Here is a 24,998-nt window from a genome sequence, read left to right on the forward strand (position 1 = left end):
GGGAGGTCTGTGTTGTTTCATACCCAGTACGGTGATGCCTGTTGGCGGGAAAGGCAGCGGCGAGAGGGCAGCTAGACCCTGGGTCCTAGCAGTCCTATGAGACTTTGCTTGCCATTCCCATTTTCCTTTCCTTCTGGCTGCATGTCATGGAGCCTTGCTGTTTTGCTTGCTCAGTCTTGCCCTTCCTCCATTCTTCAAAACCACCCTGATCCCACTGAGGTACCTGGAGCCCTCCCTGGAACCCCCATACCCTACCAGTGTCTCCGAGCTGCCTCCAGTCTCAGGGCTACACAGCAGGAACCAAGCCCCTCTGCTTGCAGTGTCATTCTTGAAGTCCAGCAGAGCGTACCCAAGCATCACCCACATATGGACCCCGTCATTTAAGGGGGACAACAGAAAAACAGCTGTACTGGGGGGCCAGCCCACTGCCTTGTTTTGGAGCCCCATCGACACCGGTGTCCACCTTTTGCTGAGACATGGTGGGACACAGCCCAGCTGGGCAGCAGCTGGGGGCCAGCACTGCCCCCTCCCAGCCAGGGCTGCCCCTTGGCTGCCAGCCCCACAGTGGGATGGCCACACCATCAGCCAGGCATGGGGGGTTCTGTCTGTGCCATTCAGCTCACTGCAATAACCATCGCTCTTCCTTGATTATAGCGCCCTCCAGTACTGATTTCCTGAAGCCACTTCTTTTAAGATCATGATGTGCCTTGTTCTAAAACTTAATAAGCTTGACACTGACCATGTGGACTTAGAGTTGGTTTGTAAATATTTGTATCCTCTGTATTATTCCTTTGATAGGAGACACTAGGACAATATTTCCCACATTAAAAGGCTCTTAGGCAGGGTTTAGGAACTCTGGACAGGCAAAAATAGCTGCCTGAAGGAAGAGGAAAAACCCTGGAGAATTACCAGACTCTTTTTTTTAAATTTTGAGACAAATGGACTTTTCAAACTTTGCCCTGAAAAGAGATCTGGTCATGACCTACTATAAATCTCATATGGCCATTTAAAACCTTACAGTGCTCTGGTTAAACAGCATTGCACCAGACAAAACCTCCAGGGCATGGGGACATTGCTGCAGTTTTTCCCTTTCAAGCTTGTATATTGTCCCCATAACATATTGCCAATGTTCACAGGACCAAATGAGACTGTGGCCTTTCTTTAATGTACTCAGAGCTCTTGTGTAGAGAGCCTGTGAGGTCAACAGGAAAACATGGAATGAAATCTCGGCTGAGTGTCGGTCTTTCCCAGGCTTCCTGGCAATTTCCAACTTCTTACCCTATTGTTTTCACTTAATAAGATAGAGCTTGTCCTGTGCTCAGTTAAAAAAAAAAAAAAATTTAAAAAAAAACCACTAGTGAAAGAGCTAAGGCTCAGAAAATGAGCAGTTTTGTAAAAGCCTGGCAGATTCCCAGTCTGCTGAACCTAATAACAAGCACACCCATTTTTCCAGTTTGAAACTTTTTGGTGCGAACACCCTTCATGCAAACACCTCCCAGGACTTGTGGGAAGAGCTACAGTGTAAAGAAAAATAAGAGTGCTGGTCTTCCAACATGGAAGCTGTAACCTACATTTTTGAAATAAGGATGTTGAAAGGTGGAGCTCTGAGAAGAATCTAATTTTTGGCTCCTCCAGCTGTCAAATCATCCTCAGCTTTCCTCCTCCTCCTCCTGCTGAAGGGACTCACAGCACAGCACCTCTCTCCAATAAAGCTGAAGAGGAAAGCAAAAACTGCAGAGTTGTTTGTGCAGACCCAGAGAACAACCTGAGAAGACAGCAAAACCTAAACACTCCTCTGAGATTATCACTCTCTAACTGATAGAGATGTACTGTGACTTCTGGTTCAGCTTCTCTTTTTATACCATTGTCTGTATTAGCATATTGTCTGCTTGTCAGGTGCCACCAAATTTTAACCTCAGACTGCTGATGTTCTATTAGTATTGTGTAAAAATATATGTATTTCCTAAATTATTATAAGGGATTTAATCTTGATGAAAAGCACCAAGTCAGCACCTGATTATCCAGGATTTTTTCCCTTGTGTTGCATGCAAGCACATCTGCCCCTCTCCTGGAGCCTTGAATTATCCCCATGCATATTCTTTATGTGTGCAGACAAAGGGCACTGTTGAAACAGATGATTGCCTCAGCATTCAATATAGTTAACTAATCTGAGCCAACACCACATTATTTTCTAAGAAATGTATTTTATTATTCTATTTGGTCAAAATGCAGCATTAACCATTTAACAAGAGCCATGACAGATTTCTGTCATTGTCCACTTTATATTGCTGTCCTCTGCCTGCGTTAGGTCTTACAGGTTGATTGGAATAGGTAATTACCACAGACTTGCCCTACCCAAAGTGTTAGGGTTGTTTTTATGACCAAAATTCTGGTATCACTATGGAACAGCAGTAAATTGTGGATCTGGTTTGAATTGTTCATATGTCAGTCATTTACCCTATCAGCCTTTTAAATATATTACAGCAAACTATGAAAAAACACTCTCTGATTAAATGAAAGAATATATGGCAAATTAATTCCTGCTGCCCTATATGGAGAAGGCATACTGCAGTGTCACAACACCCTCCTTGGCTGCTTTGGAGTTGAGCTCCACAGAGATAACATGCATCAGTGTTCATCTGTTTACCTGGGAGGTTAGCCGGAAAGCACCGGTGACTTTAAACTCCGTAACTGCATTGACCCACCAGTCACTTCTCTGGTTAATCAAGAGCTGCAAGGATGAAGAAGAGGTGAAATGTGGGTAGTCTGACCAGTGTAAAAAGGGACATCATGGAGGAAAGGTAAAATCTGGAAGGAAAAAAGATGAGCCTCAGTTAAGCTAAGAAATTCTACACTACTTTTTATTAAGGCCATACCATGCCTGAAAGAATAGATTTTCCGATACTGTTTTCAAATTGTCATAGGCTGTAGTTTAACTGAGTCAAAGCTTAGCTTCTGTGAATGTTTGTGATGTTCAAATGCACTTTCTACACCTGTGCTGAAAAAATAATTACCCCCAAAAGTCACACTTTTTTGTTTGTTTGTTGGTTGGGGTTTTTTTTGTTAGAAGTGATGGGGTTTTTTTTTTAGAAGTGACACCAAGCTCACATGGCAACTGATTCTAAAATTAACGACATATGTTTCCAAAGCAGAGATGTAAACAGGCTTTGCTTCGTTAGGAAGTGATTGCCTTAGGTTTGTCTTGCACCTGGTAGAGAGTTTGTTAAAGGTAGTATTGCAACCTTGAGATTATTTTAGTTTAATTGCTTACTGAGACAGCATTTTCGTACCTTTATTTTAATCTTGATATGGCCTTGTTGGGGATAGAATTATTTATTTGGTTGCAGGGCCACATGCACTGGAATTATCTTATTTAAGTTACATACATCTTTAGTTGACATGACTCATGTTACTATCAGTATGAATAAGCCAGCCCTGTATACTAAAAATAAGCAAACAAATGTAAAACACATTAGCAGAACCACAACAAGCTAATTAACGGTGGACAACACAGTTGTCAAATCAAGGTCACGATCAAGACCTGATCAGAGCTTTGAGTTTTCAAACAAACATATTCAATGCAGAAGGTAATCAGCTTTACATTGGAAGCTTGACATGAGATGGAACTACATCCAGTTGGTTTTGCATCAGGAAAAACTGAAGAGAAGCCAGTTCATGTTTCAACCAAGCTCCTCACAGACATTCAAGTTAACATGAGGCATTGAGTAAGACAATCGAAGACTGTAATCTTCAGTCCTTGCCAGTGGGGCATGGAGGACTGGTGCTGTTATGGTTCAGCCAGGGGGAGTATACCCATCAGAGTGAACTTGCTAGTGATGCACAGTTTAGCACTTCCTTCTCATGTCACACAGTTATCATGTATGATAATTCTTCTGCTCTTAGAGGTCTCTCTGAAAATCAGATGCTGTTGCAACTTTTAAATTATTGATGCAACATTTATGAAAATACTTCTTGAATAATTACTAGGTAAGAACTACAAATAACTTTTGCAATAATTCACTGGTAGTAAATGGCAGATTTAAGAATCTGACACTTGTTGCTAGGATTGCAAGCAACACCTTCTTCCTTTTTTCCTCTTTTGCCCAAACACCCATGCATTCAAACACTTGTGAAATAAAGAGGGATCCTTCCCTTAAAGGAAAAGTGTTCAGACTTGTCCTTTCTCCCTAAGGATTTTTATTTCTCATGGTTGCTGAGCTCAAAACTGGCATCTCCCGCTTGGTGATCCCAAGAGGTGGCAATGGTTCTCATAGCTCCATCCTTTTTCCTGCTTATTTCATAGGACAGATGGAGCCTTGTTTCCTGGATGTGGTCAGTACAGCCAGGTGTGCAGTTTGTAAATTGCTGCTGAATATACCCATGGCCTTGCAAGTGGGAACTACAGGTGAGGTGTGACACACCAACCTCCTGCACACTGCATGTCTCTGTGACTAATGTCAACCTTTTCCTTCAGGGAAAGCACTTAAAACCCACACTCAGCAGGCACCACCTCCTCAGGACAAGCTAGTAACCTTGTCAGTGTGTAGTATCTCCATGCCTTTTCAAATAATAGTGACTTCTTTACCCTAAGTTAGGAAGCTAATATGAATCAGTTCACAGCTTGCCCTGATGACTTTTACTCTAAGACCACAGCTGGCCTTTGTACTTTTTATCGGATGGATTAAACAGAGTTTTCCCAGTTCTACTTCTGAGCCAGTACATCTGAGACAATGTATCTCACAGCCCCTATTACTGTGCCACACTGGTAAAATCCTGCCATCCTGTAAAATCAGTGATGGCAACATGAATAATTAGTTGCTCTATTTGTACAGCATCAGGCTTATACTTATTTTCTAGTTGTCTATACTGCTTTTCTTTGTATCTAGTCTGGCCCTGGAGAGTACAGAGCAAGTCTGTGAAGTTTTAGTCCATGAGATCATCCCAGTAATTTGTTACTGCAGGCACTCTCTGTCTAACTTTAATTCCCCATGTTAAATAATTGTGATATTGTTCCTTAAAAACCCTTGACAACAAAAATCAAAACAACCATAAATATTCCACAGACATATGGAATTGTTTTGAGAAAGTAAATTGCTGAGACTCCTTAAAAATGAGAATCTACCAAGGAAACCCCAGCAGTGTCTTTGACAGTCTGCTCTAAAACTTTTCACTTGCTTTGATGTTGTTTGTAATTTATGCTCCTCAGAGGCTCTTAGATGAAGGAAATCATCTATTTTAATAATGTGAAGCCTTCTTCTGGCTACCCGAGATGGGAATTCCTGCTCTGTTTCCTGTGCCTCTCTGACAGGGCCAAAAGGGGAAGGAGGGCTTAAAAATTGCATAGCTGTTAGTGATCAGAGCCGTGGCATCACCTACCATTTTGAAAGGTCTGCCCAAACATTACTTATCTCTCACTGATGAGGTAACATGTTTAGGAAAGCTGTCTTTTTAAGATCACTCTCCACAGTGATGTTATTTCACTATATTAGTAATTCATAAGGATAGGTTATGTGGTGAAAATTATAGTAAAAAAGCAATTATTTAAATAATCCCTTTAATTCAAAATTATTTTAATTACTAGTGATAGCTGTCCTTTTTTTTTTCTCATTTCTAAGTCTCTTATGATTCAAAAATTGCCACTAGGCTATCACCTCTCATAATTGCCATTCTCTGAGCTGAGTGAACAAAGAAAAAATTAAACTGGAGTGTGTCAGGCAAGCAGAATGGGAAATATATGTTCCTGCAGGAAAGCTACTCTCCTCCTAATTACCCTGCAATTGCCAGGTTCAAAATGTAATTTATGAACAGCATAGATAGAATGGCCACATTAGTCCATTATTTCATGATAATCTTTTCTACTCTTGATTTCAGAAAGGAGGGATTTTGCAGCTGTTGGTGCATTGGCATTGTCAGCAGCTGCTCTGGGCAGCGATGCTAGACAACTGCACTTGAGAGATACTCCCAAAAAAATGTAAAGCGGTCTCCTAACAACACAGTTTTATTGAAGAAAGGAGGTGCTGTAAAGTACAGTTAAATAAATAAAGCATAACCTGATGGGCTGCCTCAGACACTGCTGATCGCATTCAGAAACAGATCCAGAAATGTTGGAAGGAGAAGGTCTGTGACTGCTGCTGCTGCACGTTCCACCTGCTGTAAAATATACCAAATGCAGCAAATGAACCTAATAACACCCCTGAGTCCATTTTACTCTGACAGGCATAGAGTAGACTGCAAAAGGATAGAGTAGTGGGCAAAACTGCCAACATGTGATATGCAGCTGACACATTTTAGCTGTAGTGTTGGTGCCCAAGGCCAAGTCTACACTTCATTCAAGTTGTGGCAGTGACTTACGTAGTCATCTGAGTGAACTTTAAACACAAAACAGCAGGATGCTCATGACCAGGTGGAGCTCAGGAATCATTCAGTGCCCATGTTATCACATTATCACATTATCACATTAGCTAGCACCATAGTTTGTGGTACTTGAGCTAGTCCTACATGGTCACAGGATGACTGAGGCTGGAAGGCATCTCTTGGGGTCATCTAGTCCAACCCCCTCTCAGAGGAGGATTAGCTAAAGCAGTTGCTCAGGGCCATGTCTAGTTGGGTCTTGAATATCTCCTAGGATGGAGGCTTCGCAGGCTCTCTGAGCAACCTGTTCAACTGTTTGACAATTCTCACAGCAAAAAAAAATTTTTGTTATATTTAAATGGAACTTCCTGTATTTCAATTTGTGCCCTTTGCTTCTTGTCCTGTCACTGGGCAAGACTGAGAAGATCCTGGCTCTGTCTTCTTTACTTCCTCCTGTCAGGTATTTGTCCCTCCTGGTCATCTCAGCCTCTCATCTTGTGAAAGATGTTCCAGTCCCTTAATCATCTTCGTGGCACTTTGCTGGTCTTGCTCCATGCCTCTGAACTGGGGAGCCCAGACCTGGATCCAGGGAGAGGCAAGGGGAAAGCAAAAAAGTGAAAGGAAAGGCCAAGTGCAAAGGCAAAGGGAAAAACTATCTTGGTGATTCCAAATGTGACATGCAAACCTCTGAGTCAACTGACTTAGAGTTCAGTGGCTTCCAGCTCTACACAAAGGCCATCAATATTTTTCCTTGTTGCAATCCAAGTCCATAAAGAAGCTTGCCCCTTCCCTGAGAAAGCGTTAGGTTATATTGCTCAGGAGTGTCACTCCCAAGTATTCCATTTCAGTTCCCTGCATAGAATGTTGAACAGAGCACTCCTAGGAATGGGAGATGCCTACCCTGATTCATTCTTCCGAAGTCTTGTTTTTACTTTGCCCCTGAGGAATTGGCCATTTTTAATGACTTTTATGATTAATAAAACTGTCTGAAGGCCTGCTGGGGTCTTCAAGCTAGTTATCAACAAAGTCATCTAGCTCTTTCCCCTAGTGGCTAAGCTGATGGCAAAGACCCAACACTTGATCTTTCTCCCCAAGCTGAAGCTTGCCTAGCAGCATTTAGAGTCATGTTGGGGTGGTAAAAAAGAAATCTCCAAGTTACTTTCTTGCTGCACTGACAATGGAAATTTGTACTGTCCTGGAATTCTGTCTCTCATCTTCCCTGCAAAGTTCTTGTGCAGACTCTCCCACTTTCCCCCAGCTGTTTCCCAGCTGCAGGCAGGTGCTGTGATACACTTTAAAGAAGCACTGAATGTATATCCTCAGCTGGGCACTGAATTCCCAGCAGCACCACATGTTGACTCCTACACCTTTAACAGTCTTGTGCTGAATCACATTGCTAAAGGTACATTCATTACCACTTCACACAGCACATCCCAGACCATGTAATACCTCAAGCAGGCAGAGGCATGTTTAAGATACTGCAGTAAGACCAGGGTGCCAGAAAGGGATTATTACCCTGGGAGCACAGAGAGAAAGAAGACAGCAACAGCTTGTTGTGCAACTGGGAGGGAGAAGCAGCACCAGTGAGCAATATTTCTCCCTGTCCCTGCACCCTCTCCCCACTATCATGTGTGTATTTCCTTTCTGCCCTACTGGGAGAGGCAAGGAGAGCAAAAGATGCATTTAAGAATAGGCAAAGGTACCTAGACATGCCTTAGTGATACTGTAAATTCATAGGAAACCTAAAAAGATGCATGGTGGTTAATGAACAGCAAAACAAGTGAGATATGAATTGAAAAGTATATTGGAAGATATATTTTTAACTACATCAGGACACAGCATGGTGTAAGACTAATTTTTTTTATTAAAACATCATACAGTTCTAGTGTTTTTTGTAGTAGTTGGTAGCATATTTCACAGACATAAACAATTGATAACATCCTGCAGGAAGGTGCAGCTGGGGAGCCACTGAGTCCAGACACTTTGGTACCACATTCTAGATTAATACAGCAAATTAAATTATATTTACTTTGAAATTTATTTCTGCCTCCTTTCAGCATCTGTGTGTGCATGAACAAACCTCAAGTTTGCTTTCCATGGATGACATCATAAAAAAAAGATGTAATTCACATTCGATTTTTCCTTTGAATTGTAAAGGGCGATTTTTATAACTGTTCTTAACAGTTATATATTTGTGCATATCATATTTATTCATAGTTTTCACAGGCCTCATTATATCTGAGGAAGGCACAGCAAAGGTACTAATACGCATGGCTGTCTGCTTCAAAGTCCTTCATCAAGTATCTGCAAACTGTGTTTGCTGGGTTACAGTCAGGTCCTGGTACCCTCACTAGCAGACCATTTGTGCTCTTCAGGAGCACTTCTGGGTACTCTTATTCAAGCTGTAAAGTACAATACTACTAAACCAGAATAAGGGGTCAAGAATCTGAGCCTGGTCAGAATGGGAGTTTTTTCCCCCAGTGGCTCAAACCCCTGAAAACCTAAGGCTGCACCACAGGCAAATACTCAACAGCTGAAAATTAATTTTAAACATCCTTTATTACCAGTTAAGATGTCAATAATATGTAAACAGCATATCCTGGACAACTTTTTCTAAAAACATATTAAAATAGTTTGGGATGTCGCCAGAAAACAGGCTGTGCTTACATCAGAAGGGAGAACAGAAGAACCTTTTACAAGTCTTCAAATAATCTCAAACTAATTAGCTTTTAACATCCTCTCTGCTACAATTCTGGACTTTATTAGCTGTTCTGCTTGCCTTTCCTGAGTCTGCCTAATGTCTTCTAAAGAACAACTATGCATTTTTTCCAGGCATTTGTCATTTCTTGAAACATATAAAAGAGAGCACTTGGATTCAACTAACAGACCATCTAAATGCTGCTCTGCATAGGGAGTGATATATACTGACAAGGAGGAAAAGTCAAATTTTCTTTATATGGTTCTTTATGGTGAGCAAACCTACTTAAAATAAGCTCCTTCGCAAGGCAGCATATTGATTAGAGCTGACGGGCCAAAAAGACCTTTGGGAGACAACAGAATGTGGCTTGAGTCAAAGAGTAACACTAAAGCTGGCAGCAGCAACATTAAGAGTCAGTAAAACCTGAGAGAGTTTGTCTCATGCTGAAATTTATTGCACCCATTTAGACAGTCATTATGGTAGTTAGTAATTTTATCTGCACAAGTTCATCTGTATTTGGACTCTCAGAGCTTAGTGAGAGGTCTTGCAAGGCAGAACCATACTCAGGGCTCTGCTGACTGAGGCAAAAGACTGCTGTGCTGAAGCGAGGTGTGACTGTGTCTGAAGACTACAGAAGGCTATTCATTTCAATGCCCAGCCACAACATGAGTTATGTTAACAGTAATTCCGAAATAAGGTGATGGTAGGCCAGTGCAAATGAAGATTTTCTAGTCTGCACTGCTGTGGTTTTCTTCTGTGACTTGATGAAGCTGTCACTCTCAAGCAAAAATTGCTGTTCTGCTGGATAGAAGTACATTTATCCTTCATGTTTTAGGACACAAATGAGACCAAAAAAGCAACATCCAGACTAATTTCCGGAGAAGTGGTGTCAAATTTCCCCGATGAGACATTTTGAAAATGATGGGTTAATGCCACTCTACAGAATATTTTGCATTGTTCCTATGCCTAGTTTCTGAAACTACCGTGGCCGATGTTCCATATCTTCACTAATTTGTTGCAATGCTTAATTACCTTTATCTTTGTAACATCTCTCTCAGCAGGTTGAAGCCTATCCTACCAAAGACCAAGCTGCTGGAATCACCTTCAAAATGTTAGTGGAGGATCGATTCCTGAGACAGGTGGTACTGATATCATTAAATCTGACAAGGGATCAGCTTTTGATAGTGCTTTAATGAAGCAGTGGAGTACTGAGTTTAGAGTGGATATAGGTCTTCATATTGGCTACCACTCCCAGTCCTTAGGACAAATGGAGAGAGGTGACTGAACCCTGAAAGAAAAATGAGGAGGAGGAATCTGAACTAAACCTCCTTTGCTTCCCATACAGATCAGAATGCACAAGGTGTTGGGCATATCAAGCACACAGTTTAAGCAATTGTTAGGATCTTAGATTCCTTCTAGTACATCAAGAGAGGTAGGAATCTCCAGAGGGCGCTTTTGAGTGCTGAAATTAGGCAGTAGTTAGGTCCCCTTATAATTTAAGGGCATATAAACTGTATGCCTACAAACTCACTATCCTGTACCTCACCAGCCAGCTATATCAAGATCTGACCGAGGGTCCAGTTCCCCCTTGGCTTAATTCTGTTGCACTCTTCTTCAGTCTTTTAAAGCCCTACACAATAGGCAGAGTCCTGACTGTATGAGTCACATGACTTATTTATCTACAAAGTGAGAAAACTGGCTTGGTTGAGATCTTCAGGTGACCACCCAGCTGAGCTTAAAACACACCTTAGTCGTTATCACTCTTTACACTTTGTTTTCATTTGCCCCTCCGTAAATTAGAGCCTTTCTTCCCATTTTCATCTATTTCAGGTGTAACTTCCTAATTTTTTATTTTGCTAAAGCACAAGGATGTCTCTCCTTCTGTTGTCATATGTGACATCAAAATTTTCTGAAACAGATCCCTGTGGAGCTCTTCCTCTCTCTTGAATGGCCATTGATCCAGTAGTCTTTCTGCCGGTGGTAGGATTCAGCACTCTGAGTGACCAAAGATCCTGTGCATCCCTGCAACCAAGAAAAACTTGTGCAGAACCTCATAACATCTTTACTTTCACATCCATTAGCCCACTCTAATAAGACCCTCTTACAGCTGAGCCTTGAGCTCCTATTCTGTATCTGACTTATCAGGCAAACCAGTGAAATGCAGGCGTGTTTTTAACTCATGTAATGGGAAGTGGAATAGAGCTCATGTCTATTGATACATTCTTCTGTGAGCCTCAGTAAACTCACCTCCTCTGGGCAAATCAACTCATGTTCCATTTGTAATCGTATGCAGCAACACCTGATGCAGCAAGGAAAGGACCTTCTTCAAATGAGGAGAGACAGGTGGAAAAGAGGAAAGATTGGAAAGGAGAAGTGTCCAGAATGCACTTGCTTATTACAAACCATCGATGAGAGCCAGAAAAACATTCAAAGCTTTATATTATTGGATATGGAAAAAAGATGCCTGACCACAATCTCAACCACTAGTACTATATATCTACAAGTGCTCAAAGGATTCCTTTTTCCTTCTTGCAAAGTCTGTCTAGGTTTCTTGCACCTTCTCTGGGCCTTTTGTTCTGATGTGAGGGCTAAATTCCTAGAGCAGAAGACAAAAAGGTATGTCTTCCAAGAGAATCCTTTCAATAATGTTGCTTCTGGAGTATGGGTGTCACTCTTAGCCACCATGAAGGAGACCCTTCACACATTGAGGGCATTAAAGGTCCAAAAAAGTGTGTCTTCTACATTCCCTTTCAGATGTGTGATTCAAAGACACTGTCAGATTTCCACCTAGCAGCACAAATTGGCCTCACCCAGTCAACAGTCAACAGTCAACACCCTCTTTTTCATTAGAAAGTTTCTAACATGGCCAAACTTAATGAAGAAAAGAAAAATTAAAGTTCTGGGGTACCTATGAAATAAAACACGCAAAAGCCATTTGCCCTTGGTCTCAGGTGGAAATCAAAAGCAGCGTTATATGAATCTTCTCAACAACTTTATCCACTTACAATTTATTTCTGCCCTACCCTCCCTCCCCCTCAAAAAAAGTCTCCATAGAGATTGCTTCCTGATTTCACACATGAAGCAGAAGGGTGGCTGTTCACAGATTATTCTCAAAGCTGTTCATCATTCTTCAGGCCATTGGTCCACAGCCATGTTCTAAGGACAATATAGGACACATAGTCTATGCCTGTCATTTTTTTCTTTTTAAGTCACTGTACTTTGAGCCATTAAGAGACTAATTAAATGACCAAGGCTAAAAAGACTCTATCACTCCTCTTTTACTAAAGAGTTAACTTTCCTGGACCAGGGGTTCTCTCTGTTTATATTCAGCTGATGCAAGGTCAACGACAAACACACCGAGGAAGTCAGAGTTGCTTTATTTTTCTTGTGAGCAGGTCAAATAAAACACTGCTGATGCTCCATTTATCTGGTGCGACAAGCAAACACTTGGCAGCAGTGGAAAGCAGACACTGGAATCTGGCACCAGGCTCCTAGCACAGCTGTCAGCCTGCTGACTAATCACTTCATCCCCACGTTAATGCTGCTCCAGGTCTACTGGACTCTTTCATCTCCAATACCCTGGCACATGCTCCTCCTGATAGAGTGATTTATCCAGAGATGTCACTACTAATTGTTATGTAGCATTTTATTTTAGGAGGGGTTTCTTTAGCCAAGGTGGTTTTGGTGGTTTTCTCTTTCCTGCTGTATTCCTTCAAGGTAGGAGCTGTGATTCTCCTTCTTGCACTATCAACCAGACCTTAAGTAGACGCCCCATGCCAGACTGAATTTTTTGGAGGCTTTTTTTTATGTGTGTGTGCATGCACTTCATAACTTGTTTTTCTAAACAGCCTTTCCTATCAATTTGTTTTTATTTGGTGACTATTCTGACAATTAAGCTGCAATTGCACGGTGCCCACCTGACTCTCCTCAGAGAGACCTGACTTACCTTCAGTTTGCATTATCAGATAATACTTGTAGTCTTGTCAGCACAAACTATTTAAGCAACTTCCAAGGACAGTGTTAAAATATAGGTAGAGTCTATGAACTCTGTTCTTGGCAGCTGTGCTTTATTAGCTGTGCTGTGCAAAGGTGGTGCTGCTAAGGTAATGCAGTGCTTTCACAGAAGCATTATATATTGTGACAAGCCAAACAACCTCCAGACTCTCACTCATCCTGACTCCCATTTCATACCTCATCCATTACAGGAATGAGGTATGAAAACATTTCTCTGTTTCCTAAAGATATTAAAAGACTCCTGGGAAATCGTTTACCTGGAGAAAGGGAAGCGTTCAGCCTCATTTTTTTGCATTCAGACCCAAACAGCAGACCATGGCAGGGCTACTGTCTTTTCTTGTTAGTGAATGATAGGTAATTTTTGCAATTGGTAACTGTAAAGAACTCACACAGTTAATTGGTTTCATGCTCATGGTTAGCAAAGGTACAAAAGATAAATTTGTGTTACTTCCATACTGACTTCAGAACAAAGATATCCAAGTGTCTTTTAAAGAGTAACAAAGGACATCTAACACACTGAACATAGGCAATTTCGGTCATACCCAAAAGTATGACTGAGATGGTAGCTGGAGCCCTGTAAGGTTCCATTGATTTGGTCATTCAGACTTGACATGGCAGACCTAAAACTAGAGCAGAGGCTCCTTACCATAGAAGCATAGAATCATGGAAGGGCTTGGGTTAGAAGGGACTTTTTAAAGATGAGGGAAGTTGGAACGGAATGACCTTTAAGGTGCCTTCCAACCCAAGCCTTTCTATGATTATACTCACCTTTAAATGTTAAGTACAGAACAGCCTTCATACTGGTATTTTAAACCATGCAGGTATCTGGCTGTCCTCTGTGCATATTCTAGAGTTTATGGTATCATTTCCCTTTTCTCAGCATGATTTTGTCCTGAAACAAATGGATGAGGTCCACATTTATTCTGTAGGCTATCCTTATGGTGCTATTTCTTGGCATTCTACAGTTGCCTCAGAAAATATCCCCATATGCTCTGTTACAATATTGAGATGGCCTGATCTGCAAGTCCAGATAGATTCCCATGGTAAGCATGTTTCAGATGTCTTTGCTGGAAGAGAATTTGAAAAATACACAGGGGCAGCAGCAAGAAGTGGGCATTTCCGTTGACTCTGTGATTCATTCACAATTATTGATACAGGAATCCCTACTGTGTGCAGGGGAGACATGCAATATCTTCAGTGCCAGGCAGAAGAGATAATTATACAGATCTTGGCACGATGTTCTCAGTCAGTGGTTTGAGGAAGCACCATGTGGAATTTGCTTCTTGCAACAAAGGGATAAAGAGTTTTCTGTAAAAGACGTTTGATGGGTTTTAGGTTGGCTCCAAGGGAAGAAGGGAAGGTGCTTCAGATACTTTAATCTGCAATAAAAATAGTGGCTCTGCCAACAGAGCTCCTTTAAACCATTAAACATGTTTTCATCACTGAATTTGAAATATCATTTCAGAGTCTTGGTCAGTTTTACTGTCGGATTTAAATCGGTGTAGCCTAACTGAAAGCAATGGAGCTATGACAGTTTATACCAGCCAAGGGATTGGTGTCTGTTTCAGAGTATTGTTTTCCCACAATTGGCCTTGATCTTTCAGACAGTGATAGATTTTCTGGGTATTCCAAATACTGTAAGTATTCATAGGATTTCATGGTATTTCTTAGGATTTTCTCAAATGTTTGCGACATGTACAAATTCAGATCACCTTCTGCATGCCTACCTGTCAGTGTTGACAGTGTGATCCCTAACAGTGTCATTTGTTTATTCAAGTCAGCTCTTCTCACTAATTGTTGCATTCCTCTCTCCTATGGGGAGTCAGAGCCACTTGATAGTTGCACAGTGCTTGATGGATAGTACCACAGGGTGAAATTTAGAAGAAAAATAGTTTAGATGATCAGAGCTATGCAGATGACACTGGATAAGTAGTGTCCCATTTCCAGACACAAAAAGAAATACAGCTTACAATATCAGTGAGCTTTCTAATAAGAAAGCTCTGGATATAGTTCTTGCAAAGTGAAATTACACAGACCAACTGGACTCTAAACTATAAAGCATTTTCCCCCTGCTTGGTACTGGTGAGGCCGCACTTCGAGTACTATGTTTGGTTTTGGGCACCTCACTACAAGAAGGATATTGCGGTGCTGGAGCATGTCCAGAGAAGGGCAACAAAGCTGGTGACAGGTCTGGAGCACAAGTCCTATGACGAGTAGCTGAGGCAGCTGGAGTTGTTTACTCTGAAGGCTCAGGGTAGATTTTATTGCTCTTTACAACTACCTGAAAGCAGGTTGTGGCGAGGTGGGCATCAGCCTCTTCTTCCACACAACTAGCGACAGACAGGACAAGAGAAAATGTCTTCAAGTTGTGCCAAGGGAGGTTCAGGTTGCATATTAGGAAAAATTCTTCACTAAAAAAGTGGTAAAGGGAAGTCATGGTGTCACCATCCCTGGAAGCATTCAGAAAACGAGTAGATGTGGCACTTCGTGACACAGTTTAGTGGACGTGGTGGTATTTGGTCAAAGGTTGGACTTGATGATATTGGACGTCTTTTCCAAACTTACTGACTCTATGATTCTTTGAGCGTTTACATAGCCTTTGTTGCAGCTGGAAAAGTATTTCAGAGGCTTACTTTGATATGTTTCCTTGACTGAGTCATTTTTCCGAGGCCTGATTCTCTCTTGCTTTGCATTCTTGATAATCATTCATACCTGTGGAAAGTAGGTATAAAGTGCCTTCATATTGTAACACATATTGTTACCAAATACTTGCAGTTTGGTAAAGAACTGCATCAATTTTACTTGTAGCTTTACCCATGCTGTATGTCTGTGAGATAGTAGGAATGTAGCCTGTGTGCCCCTATGTGGTTGCGAGCTATGCTGGCGATGGTACATGCCTTCGGTAGGGTCACCCATGCCAGACAGGTCAAAACCGTAGGGTGAGATACAATACATCCTTGGGCAGGATGAGCTCGTTAGCCTTCTGGCAGTCATCCTAGGAGAAGGACAACTCTTATCCCAAACCCGGGCAGATGGAGCTCGCGTAGCCCCGTAAGGCCATCCATCTAAGAGAAGGTCACTCTAATTAAACCTACGTCCTGAGGACCTCGCTGCCACTGTCCAAGCTCACTCGGCCCTGGCAGATGAACCTTAGGATTAAAGGGTGGGTTCAGTTCCACGCATACTGCATCTCACCTAAAAAATCCACTGCACAGGCTCGAAGGCTTTGCCCACAAAGTTTCCTTTGAGAATGCACGCAGGATCACTCTCAAGGAGAAAAGACAACGCAGAAAGAATCGTGTCTTGCAGAATACACCACCTAAGGAGTCTTTCTTCTGTGCCTTTTGCAATCGGACGTGTCTGTCTCGTATTGGCCTTATTAGCCACCAGCGTGCTTGTAACAAACGTGGGTAGAGCCTTCCAAATCTTCGTTCACGAAGCCTAGCCATGATGATGATGATGTCTGTGAGACTGAATTCCTGCAATACAGCATATGCCTAGCTGCCTGGGAGCTTCTTGTGGCCAGTGCTGAACACCATGATTTATTACAATGGAAAGTAGTGCGGCTGTAAGCAGCAGCTTAATATAAAGCATAGAGCAGGACTCGGATCCAGGGTGATTAACCTAAAGAGGTATCCTGAGGGTCACCAAATCAATCTGATTTGGGAATCTGTCTCCACTAACTGAACAGCAAACACTTGCACCTTCCTGCATATATGTTTAAACCACCTTGGTGCCATTCAAAGGCTGGCCATGGTCATGCAGCCTGATGGGGCTAATAACAGGTCCCATCATAAATAACCTCTCAGGCTTCTCCAGGGATTGAGATGGCTCCACCTCTCAACTTGGATCACAAGTTAGTTAGAGTGGGAAAGAAGTCTTAATCTCCCCAAATCACTCTGTTTCTGAACCTATGCACATATGAGAAAAATTGAGGCTATGAGGTATCTTGCAGTTTTTCCGAGAAGGGTCAGTTGACCACTAGACAGTGCAGGAAAACAAGCTGTTGGAGACTTACACGGCATTTAGTTGCCCAGGTTCCACGTAGCCAGGATGATGGGAGATATCTGATCAGAAACTTCAGGTGGTGTGCTGGTTATTAAGTTTTATCATTACTGAACTTCTGGCAGCTTTACAAAGTATTTACTCTCTCCCTTAAGTCAGAGAGTGCATGTTCTGATCAAGAGTTTTAAAGAAAAGTGGTTCTTACCCAAATTGTTGTTTAATTCCGTAAAATAAAAATACAATTTCTGTGATGTGGTAATTAATTCTGGGGCATAAGCCAGTAGCAAAATATGTACGAATGTTACGTGCCACAGTCATTAAAATGTAAATTGGTTGACTGCATGATCTTGCTTATGTCCTTCAGAAAGAGCAGTCCAAAATGGAAGTCACCAATTAGGAAAAATCTTGTTTTTTAATAAAAATGCATGAAGAAAGATATAACTGATTTTACCCTGATCACTAAGTATAATGAGGATCCTTCTAAGAATATGCTATATTTAAAAATGGAAAAGGTAGAAAGGGGGCAGGAGACTTAAGCAGTATCAGAATGGGAAAATATTATAATACTTAATTTTTGTAGTATATTGGCTACCATTAGAGCAGCAAACATAGATTTCCAGATGTTTGTGAAGAGTCCAACAGTTATATTTTATATCTATGGCTGTAGTAACAATTTCTATTCAGCAGCCTAGAAAAACATTTCATGTCACAGCAGGAAAGAAATATTACCATGGGTCTTTTCCCCCCTTATCTCCTATATAGGAATTCTGAATACTTCAGTCAACGCCAAATAAAAATGATGGTTTAAAAATTAAAAGCACAGTCACTAAGGGGCAGGGCATAAATGTGCAGATGTTTTGTGATGCTGAAGAACTTTTTAGGCAAAGGTCACAATGCCATTGTGGAGAGGACTGGAAATCCATCAGAGTTGGACAGTCTCAAAAGCGTTCCCTAAGCTACGCTGTCAGAAAAGGCAGTTACCTTTTTCATATTCTCTTAAGGGGGGGAAAAAAAAAAGAAAGAAAAAAATTCAAACCCACAAATCCTATTCATAATGGCTTTTATACAGCTCTTAATATTTTATTAGCAAGGGATTGACTTGTTAATACAAGTGAGCAGCTTATATGTAGAGTTTACTGGGCAACCTGTAGAAGTGGAAAGCTACATTGTCCCAAAGCTATGTACAAAATACCAGTTTTCCTTCTGCAGGAAGGAAAAACTTTTTAACAAGCTTATCACCTGTTTCTGTTTCAGTCACCTCTCTGCCTTAATGATGTTATACAAATGGCTGCCCAAAAATCTTGTCTTTACCACGGCTACATGGGTAGACAAAAGATGTCATGAATAACGACAAGTTTTTAAAGTCTTTAACCTTTAATGCCTGTGCATGAAGATAGACCTCTTGCCTCCCCAGAGCTGGCAGGCACTTCTGCAACCAGGAGTAGCACGGAGCCATCCTGATGGAGCATGAGCTTTTACGATTGCCCGTCTCTGTACCATCAAGTAGTTCCGAGGATGGAAATAAAGCTCAAAAATAAAAAAAGGATGTCAGCTTCTCCCTTTCCTGTTTATTTGATTTGCTTTTAATTAGCAAGGTGAGATCACAGGTGAGATTTTCTGTACTGCCTGGCCCTGCTGTGCTTTAAAGGGTGCAGAAGGCTCCCCAACAGTGGCATGATTCCCCAAGCAACCAGAAACTGCTGGAGCAAGAAAGCCATGGGCAGCTGTGCCACTTCCTAGCAAAAGGCAAGGCAAGTAAAAGCAATGTTGTGGGAGTGTTGGCTTGTGCAAGACAGGTGGTCCAGAGGGGAAAATTTGGCATATGTTAGGGGAGGCAGGAAGAGGGCCAGAAAGTGTGCAGCTGTGGGGAATCATGGAGTTGAAGCTGCATCTCTGATGGCCTGGCCTCTTTTCAAAGCCCCAGAAACTGCCTGTCATATTTGGCTTGTGTCAGGTTTCAGTTTTCCGTAATGAAAAGCACTATTAGCAGGTAAAGACAATTCATTAGGTGCAACATAGCAGAACTGTAATTAATTATTAGATATTATTTCTCACAAAATGCATCTCCAAGATCACATTGAATTAGCCACAATATTGGACTGATGGAGCATAAACAAGGGTAATGATAAACACCAGTGAATGGATTTGGGAAGAAATGGTTATTAGGGTACTGGCATGTTTCATGTGGGGTTTATTTAACGATCTCATTAATGAGCTGGAAAAGAAAGTGAATAACCATTTAATTAAGTTTGTATTTGATACTAAATTAGAAGTTGCTGCAGACACCTCCGAGGGCAGAGAAATAAATCAAAAGGAGCTAGAAGCTTGTGCGGTAAAGAAGAAAATGAGATCTGGTATGAAGAAAAAAAGCAAGCTAATCTCCCTGGAAGCAAATAATCTAAAATGTAGCTATCAGTGGAGGAATTCTGGAGAAAGCAATGTTGAAAGAGAGGTAGGGGTGTTAATGGACTATACATTCCATCACAGCTTGGATATATGTTTACAGAGGCAACCTATCAAGGAGCAGGAAGGTAATAGCCGTTCATTGTAGGGCTCTAGTGAGAACCCATCTATAATGCTGCACTCTGTTTTGGGCACCCTGTTATCAGAGAGATATAGATGAATTGGAATGAGTTCAGAAAAGAGCTGTAAAAATGATCCCATATCCCTGGAGATAATGACTTATGAAGAAAGATCAGAAGACGTAAATGTGTAAAGCCTTGTCTGAAAGATGACTGAAGCAGGGCAGAAAAACAGTCTGCAAAAATGTGAAAGCAAAAAGGGAGGAGGATAATTTATCATAGTAACTATTAGTAATAGGATGAAATAATAACTAACAACAATAAATTTTAAAAGGGCAACTTCAGGTTGAACGTAGAAGAAATTTCTGACAGTGGAATTTGAGTTGGTTTGCAGAGAAGTTTCCCAAGGGTGAAAGTAAAAGCTGCATTCAAGTAATTTAAAATCAAATTGGACAACTCACTAGAAAATGCACCCTGCTGTAGGGAACAATCATCCATTGCCTGGGGAATAAGCTGGATGACTTAATAAGATATTTCACACTCAGGTCTTTATGACTGTGATATTTTTAATATGCATGGTCAACTATTTCAGGAAAACATACATTTCTGCTGCTGCCAAGCCTGAAAATACAAACACTTGCATGCAAACATAACTTCTAAGAAGCACTGCACTGGTGACATGCAAAAACACAACCCTGAGCTCTTCAAGTTTTTGTAAGCTGAGAGTCTCAGATTTTGAGTTGTCAATATCAAGATGGTATATACAGGTAACCGAACAGTTTATGGGTAGGTGAAGAAGTATGCAAAACAGAAGATGGGGGTTGGAAGCTCCAGTGAAGATGTATAATTATGGTTATTTTTATGGTTATTGCTATTACTACTTATGACTGGTAGTGTGGGGTTCAACTCAGTTGAACTGTTCATCTTTTTGATCTCCTGCTTCCACCTCTGTGCTGAGTGTTCATTAGACAGTGTAAAATTGCTTTCTGTACTCTGTTTTTTCAAACATTTGGTATTTTTAATATATCTTAAAATGTTAAAGCTAAAGCGAAAACTTGACCCTCTCTCAGATGAAGAAGAAATGGCAAAAGCTATGTATTTAAATGGATATGAGAGTAATCCCATATTTCCCCCCCCCCCCAATTATAGCAATGTAATGTTGAACTCACTTCACCATTCGTTAGCAGCAGAGACAAGCTCACAGGCATTCAGAGAGGTATGCTCCCTAAAACACCATGGTTTTTACATGTGGGTTTTTTTATGTTCCTGTTTTCTTTTCTTCCCTCCCCCCTCCCCGATGGGCTGTGTGTGGGGCTGGCAGCCTGGTGGTGCCACAGCCCAATGCCCGAGCCTCAGGACTCTCCAGCAAGGGGTCAAGCAGCAGCAGCTCCAGTGAATCCGAGACCAGCTCAGAGTCTGACTCAGAGAGTGAAAGCAGCTCCAGCGAGAGTGACGGCAGCAAGCCCTCGCATTACTCCAGCCCAGAGGTAAGGGCTTCTGCTCTTTAGGATTTAGGGTGCACTCCATTATTACACCCACTCAGACCTTTTCCCAGCCAAGCCAACACAAGGAGCCTGTGGGGAGATATACAAAAAAATGGAAGAGAAGGGCCCAGGGATCCTCCTCCTGGCATGCTGTGAGATGCAAGTGGTCAGGGATCCCGGGGCAGATTAAAGGATATAAAACAAAAATGAAGAAAGAAATAAGCCTGTGATGTTTTCCTTAAATTGGAGATGAGTGGACCACCTTGCAAAGCTCACAGCTTGCTTGAAGTTTTATGCAATTCTGCCTCCATAGCAATGACTTGCTCAGTGTTTAAATCCTGATGTGGGCTCCCGGCACTGCAAGGGAACTAAAGGCTCGCCACGCAGGAAGCTGTTATAAAATCAGTTTGCGGGTGGATTTTTAAAGCAAAACAGTTTTCACTGACACACTTCCCTTGTCTCACTCTATAAGTGAATTATTCTCTCCTACTGCTGCCTTTGTGTGATTTATTTTAATCCACCTCCAAAATGGACTAAACTTAATTACTCATGGTGCAAAACATTGAGCCCAAACTTGTCATCTGGAAAGCTAGTACTGAAAATTTCCACATGTAGACAAGCCCTAGCCAAACTACAATTAAGCTGCCAGTACTGACACCACCTGCTTTCACCTCTACAGAAGGATCAACAGACACAACAAAGCTACTTTCTCTGCTCTGCTTTTCTACCAGGATTGACATTTCTACATATTTTTGTCAATACACACCTTTAGAATTAAACCATGAACTCCACAGCCACATCACACACATTAATGTATGTAAAAATATTCAAAAATTTAGTGGCAAGATTGTAAATACACGTGAAATACAGTCGATGAATTTTCCTACTCCACATAAAGCATCCAATCACCAGACTTCTCCCCCCAAAACTATACCTCACCTATTCTCTCACTTGAAAAAAATGACACTGAAAAAACAGCAAACCTTTCCTCATCTTTTCCTTGGTTATTTGGAGCCAATCAGGCAAAATGCAGCACTCACAGAAACATCCTTAATATAGTTTTCTCAGGTTCTGTTGCTTTTGTTCCTTATTTAGCACTTATCTTCCTGTCTGTCTTTCCTTCACAGTATTTTCAGATCCATTTCCAGTTAATTTTCCTCTCATTTTGTCCCTTTCTTACATGTCTCTCTCTTCCTTCCAGTCTTTCTTACCTGTTGCCCTCCCTGCGGTACCCCATGTCTTACTTCCCATTCTGAGCTTTCTCATCTGACCTGTTAAGACCTTGTTTTCTCTCTGCCTAATTCCCCACTGGAATTAGTGCAGAGATCTCATGCTCGGTCTCTCCTCTCCCTGGGGGATCTCGAAAGGTGGAATAAAAGGGGCAAAGAGAAGAAAGAGAAGGAAACATTGTGAGAGGAAGGAAATATGAGGTGAAAGGAGGAGAAGCATTGTACCCAGGAACGGAAGAGTGGTTACTATCTAGGCAGTTACCCATGCTGCTTGGACTTTAGAGCAGCAATTCCTCTGGGAATGCGTGAAGTTAATTAACTGAGGCAGGTCATGGATTTCATAAAGTCAAGCAGAGAATTGAGTCATGGAAACATGGAGGAAGTGCCTCCTCTTAACCATTTTATACATATCCTCTCGAGATCTGTGGAACTACTTTTGTACAGAGCCTGAGTTGTCAGTGATCATTGTCACGAAACAGCTGCACCACTCCAACAGATTGCTTGTCTCTTTGCATTATGTTTGTGCGGTTTGTCTTCTAGGACATGCTGTATGAAACATGCATATACAAAAATGTAAATTACCCAAAAATGTGAAGGCTACAGTGATTTTCATAGGGCATTTTCATCCCTTGATGGGATATGGGAGATGGCACACATGGATAGGGTCAGGGTGTCCCAGGGAAGTAGGATACCTGTGTTTTCCCCAAGGGCAAATGCTTTCCCAGGCCTATCGTATGACTGATGGCACCAATTCAAATGTGCTTACAGGATGTCTCTGGAAGTCATTTCAGCTTTGCATAAATGCTTTAACTTACATTTATGCACCCAGTGAAGACATCTTTCTAAAGTACATGCCAGTTTCTTAACCAGTAAATGCAAAGAGACAGGTCCTTGGAAGCTCTTTGAAGGGAGGTCCTGTCCACTTAAGTTTAAGTAGCGGACTCAATTCCAGAACTAGTCTTAAAATGAACTTAATCTATTGGATAAGACAAAAAAAGCAAATACATCTTTGCTTTTGATTTAGCATTAACTGGTAAATTCAGGTACAATGAACTCGAGTGCTCCAGCACAGTGCTCCATATTTCCAGATTGGGAGGAACTTAATCTAGAAATCTGCAAACCGTTATGAAGCCTTCATTCTTTTATTTTCTCTCGTAATCTGAAATATTACATGCATATACTCAAAGATTTTTATTTCTAGGACAGTGTATCTTCTGCATATGAGGTTATATAACAATTCAATTGCTGTTTCATTTCTTCTGTAATTTTTTCCTCACCTCATTTTGAGATCTTGAAGTTGTCCTCAGGTGTCTAAATGCAGTAGCCTAGAGTGTAAAAGCAGCTTATTGTAAAGCATACATATAAAGTAGATTAGATGAATTGCACCCTAAAAGTGTCTGTTTCTTTCCATTGACTATTTAGAGCCTGTAGTGACTAGCTCAGCTGTCTACACTTTATGTGTGCAGTAAACTAAGAATAATGTCTGAGCTAGAACAGGAGACAACATTCAGACTAGTTTCAGTGATGTGGACAAATAAGGTGCCTCAGACATTATTGTGAGTAGTTACACATTTGTGGACTGCCAAACCTAAAATTATGAACAAGGGACTGAGACTTCTATCTCCTGTTTCTTTGCTGAAGTAATCAATTCTTTGAATGACCTTAATTAACGTCATAAATGAGGAATCTGGAAAACAATGACGTCTTGTCCTTGCAATTATTTCAGATGGTAGAAAAAAACTTTGGTGTCAAATCTATAGAAAGAGCTACATTTCTAAAACTAAGAATTTGGGGTTTTTGTTCTTTGTTCCATTGAATTATCCTGCAGACCTTTAGTAAAGCTGGCTTTGATTATACAGCTGTGAATTCCCACTATGGGAATGACAAGAGGGGAAAATGGGCAGGAAGGAAGCAGAGAAGCCATCACATGGGACAAAGGATATCAGTGGAGACTCAACACTAACAGGTCCAGAAGACAAAGATGCCCTTTTCTGAGCCCACCAGCCCCACTTAGCAGATTGCAGTGTCCTTTACAGACTGCTGTTGTGACTAGTTCACAACCAATAAAGTTTCGTCCTCCTTTTTGAGGATTCACATATACAAAAGAAAAGGGGATTTTACCACTAGACCAATTGTAGACACTATCTCTACCTTTGCAAATAGGATTCATGGGCTTTAGCTGTCCTGTGGCCTATTTTTGAGTAAGACTACAAATTACTCTCTCTCTTCCCTCCAGAGAAAACTCTTTGTGGCAAGAACCACCTCATAGAGTATAAGTGTGCTGTGCCTAACATATAGGAATCCCCAGTTCTAACTTGTTAAAGCACTAGCAGCAGTGTTAACAGTATCAATAAAGTAGTAATAATAAGAAGAATCACCATCATCATCATCATCATCATCATCATCATCATCATCATCATCATCATTGCCGTCCATGCCTTAAATATAATGAGAAAGCACCAGATTTGTAAGGGGATTGCCCTGAATGAAGTATTTAATAGCAGGGCAGCCCAAGCAAGTTACCATAAGGTTAAATTTGTATGTGGATTTACAATAGGCAGAGTAGACTGCAGGGATGGCAAATAGCTCAGTCCTACCCAGAGTGGGCTAAGTCCATGCACATGGGCTATCTAATATCTGAGTGAAAGTGGTGTCATGCTTCAAGTTTACCATGTTAGCCACACCTTAGGTGCCT

At 41.3% G+C, this 24,998-nt stretch overlaps 1 protein-coding gene across 2 annotated transcripts in view; it reads left to right on the forward strand.

Annotated features, from left to right (window-relative positions):
• AFF3 (AF4/FMR2 family member 3) overlaps nt 1-24,998 on the forward strand; it is a 331,674-nt gene that overhangs the window by 265,518 nt on the left and 41,158 nt on the right. For both annotated transcript variants that reach the window (XM_027718125.2, XM_027718126.2), the window contains exon 10: nt 20,912-21,077. In XM_027718125.2, the coding sequence (XP_027573926.2) occupies nt 20,912-21,077 (166 nt within the window). The remainder of the gene's footprint in view (nt 1-20,911; nt 21,078-24,998) is intronic.

The sequence above is a fragment of the Pipra filicauda genome, unplaced genomic scaffold (genome assembly GCF_003945595.2).
Source record: "Pipra filicauda isolate LSUMZ 115617 unplaced genomic scaffold, ASM394559v2 scaffold83_size3615187_pilon, whole genome shotgun sequence".
Taxonomy (NCBI): domain Eukaryota; kingdom Metazoa; phylum Chordata; class Aves; order Passeriformes; family Pipridae; genus Pipra; species Pipra filicauda.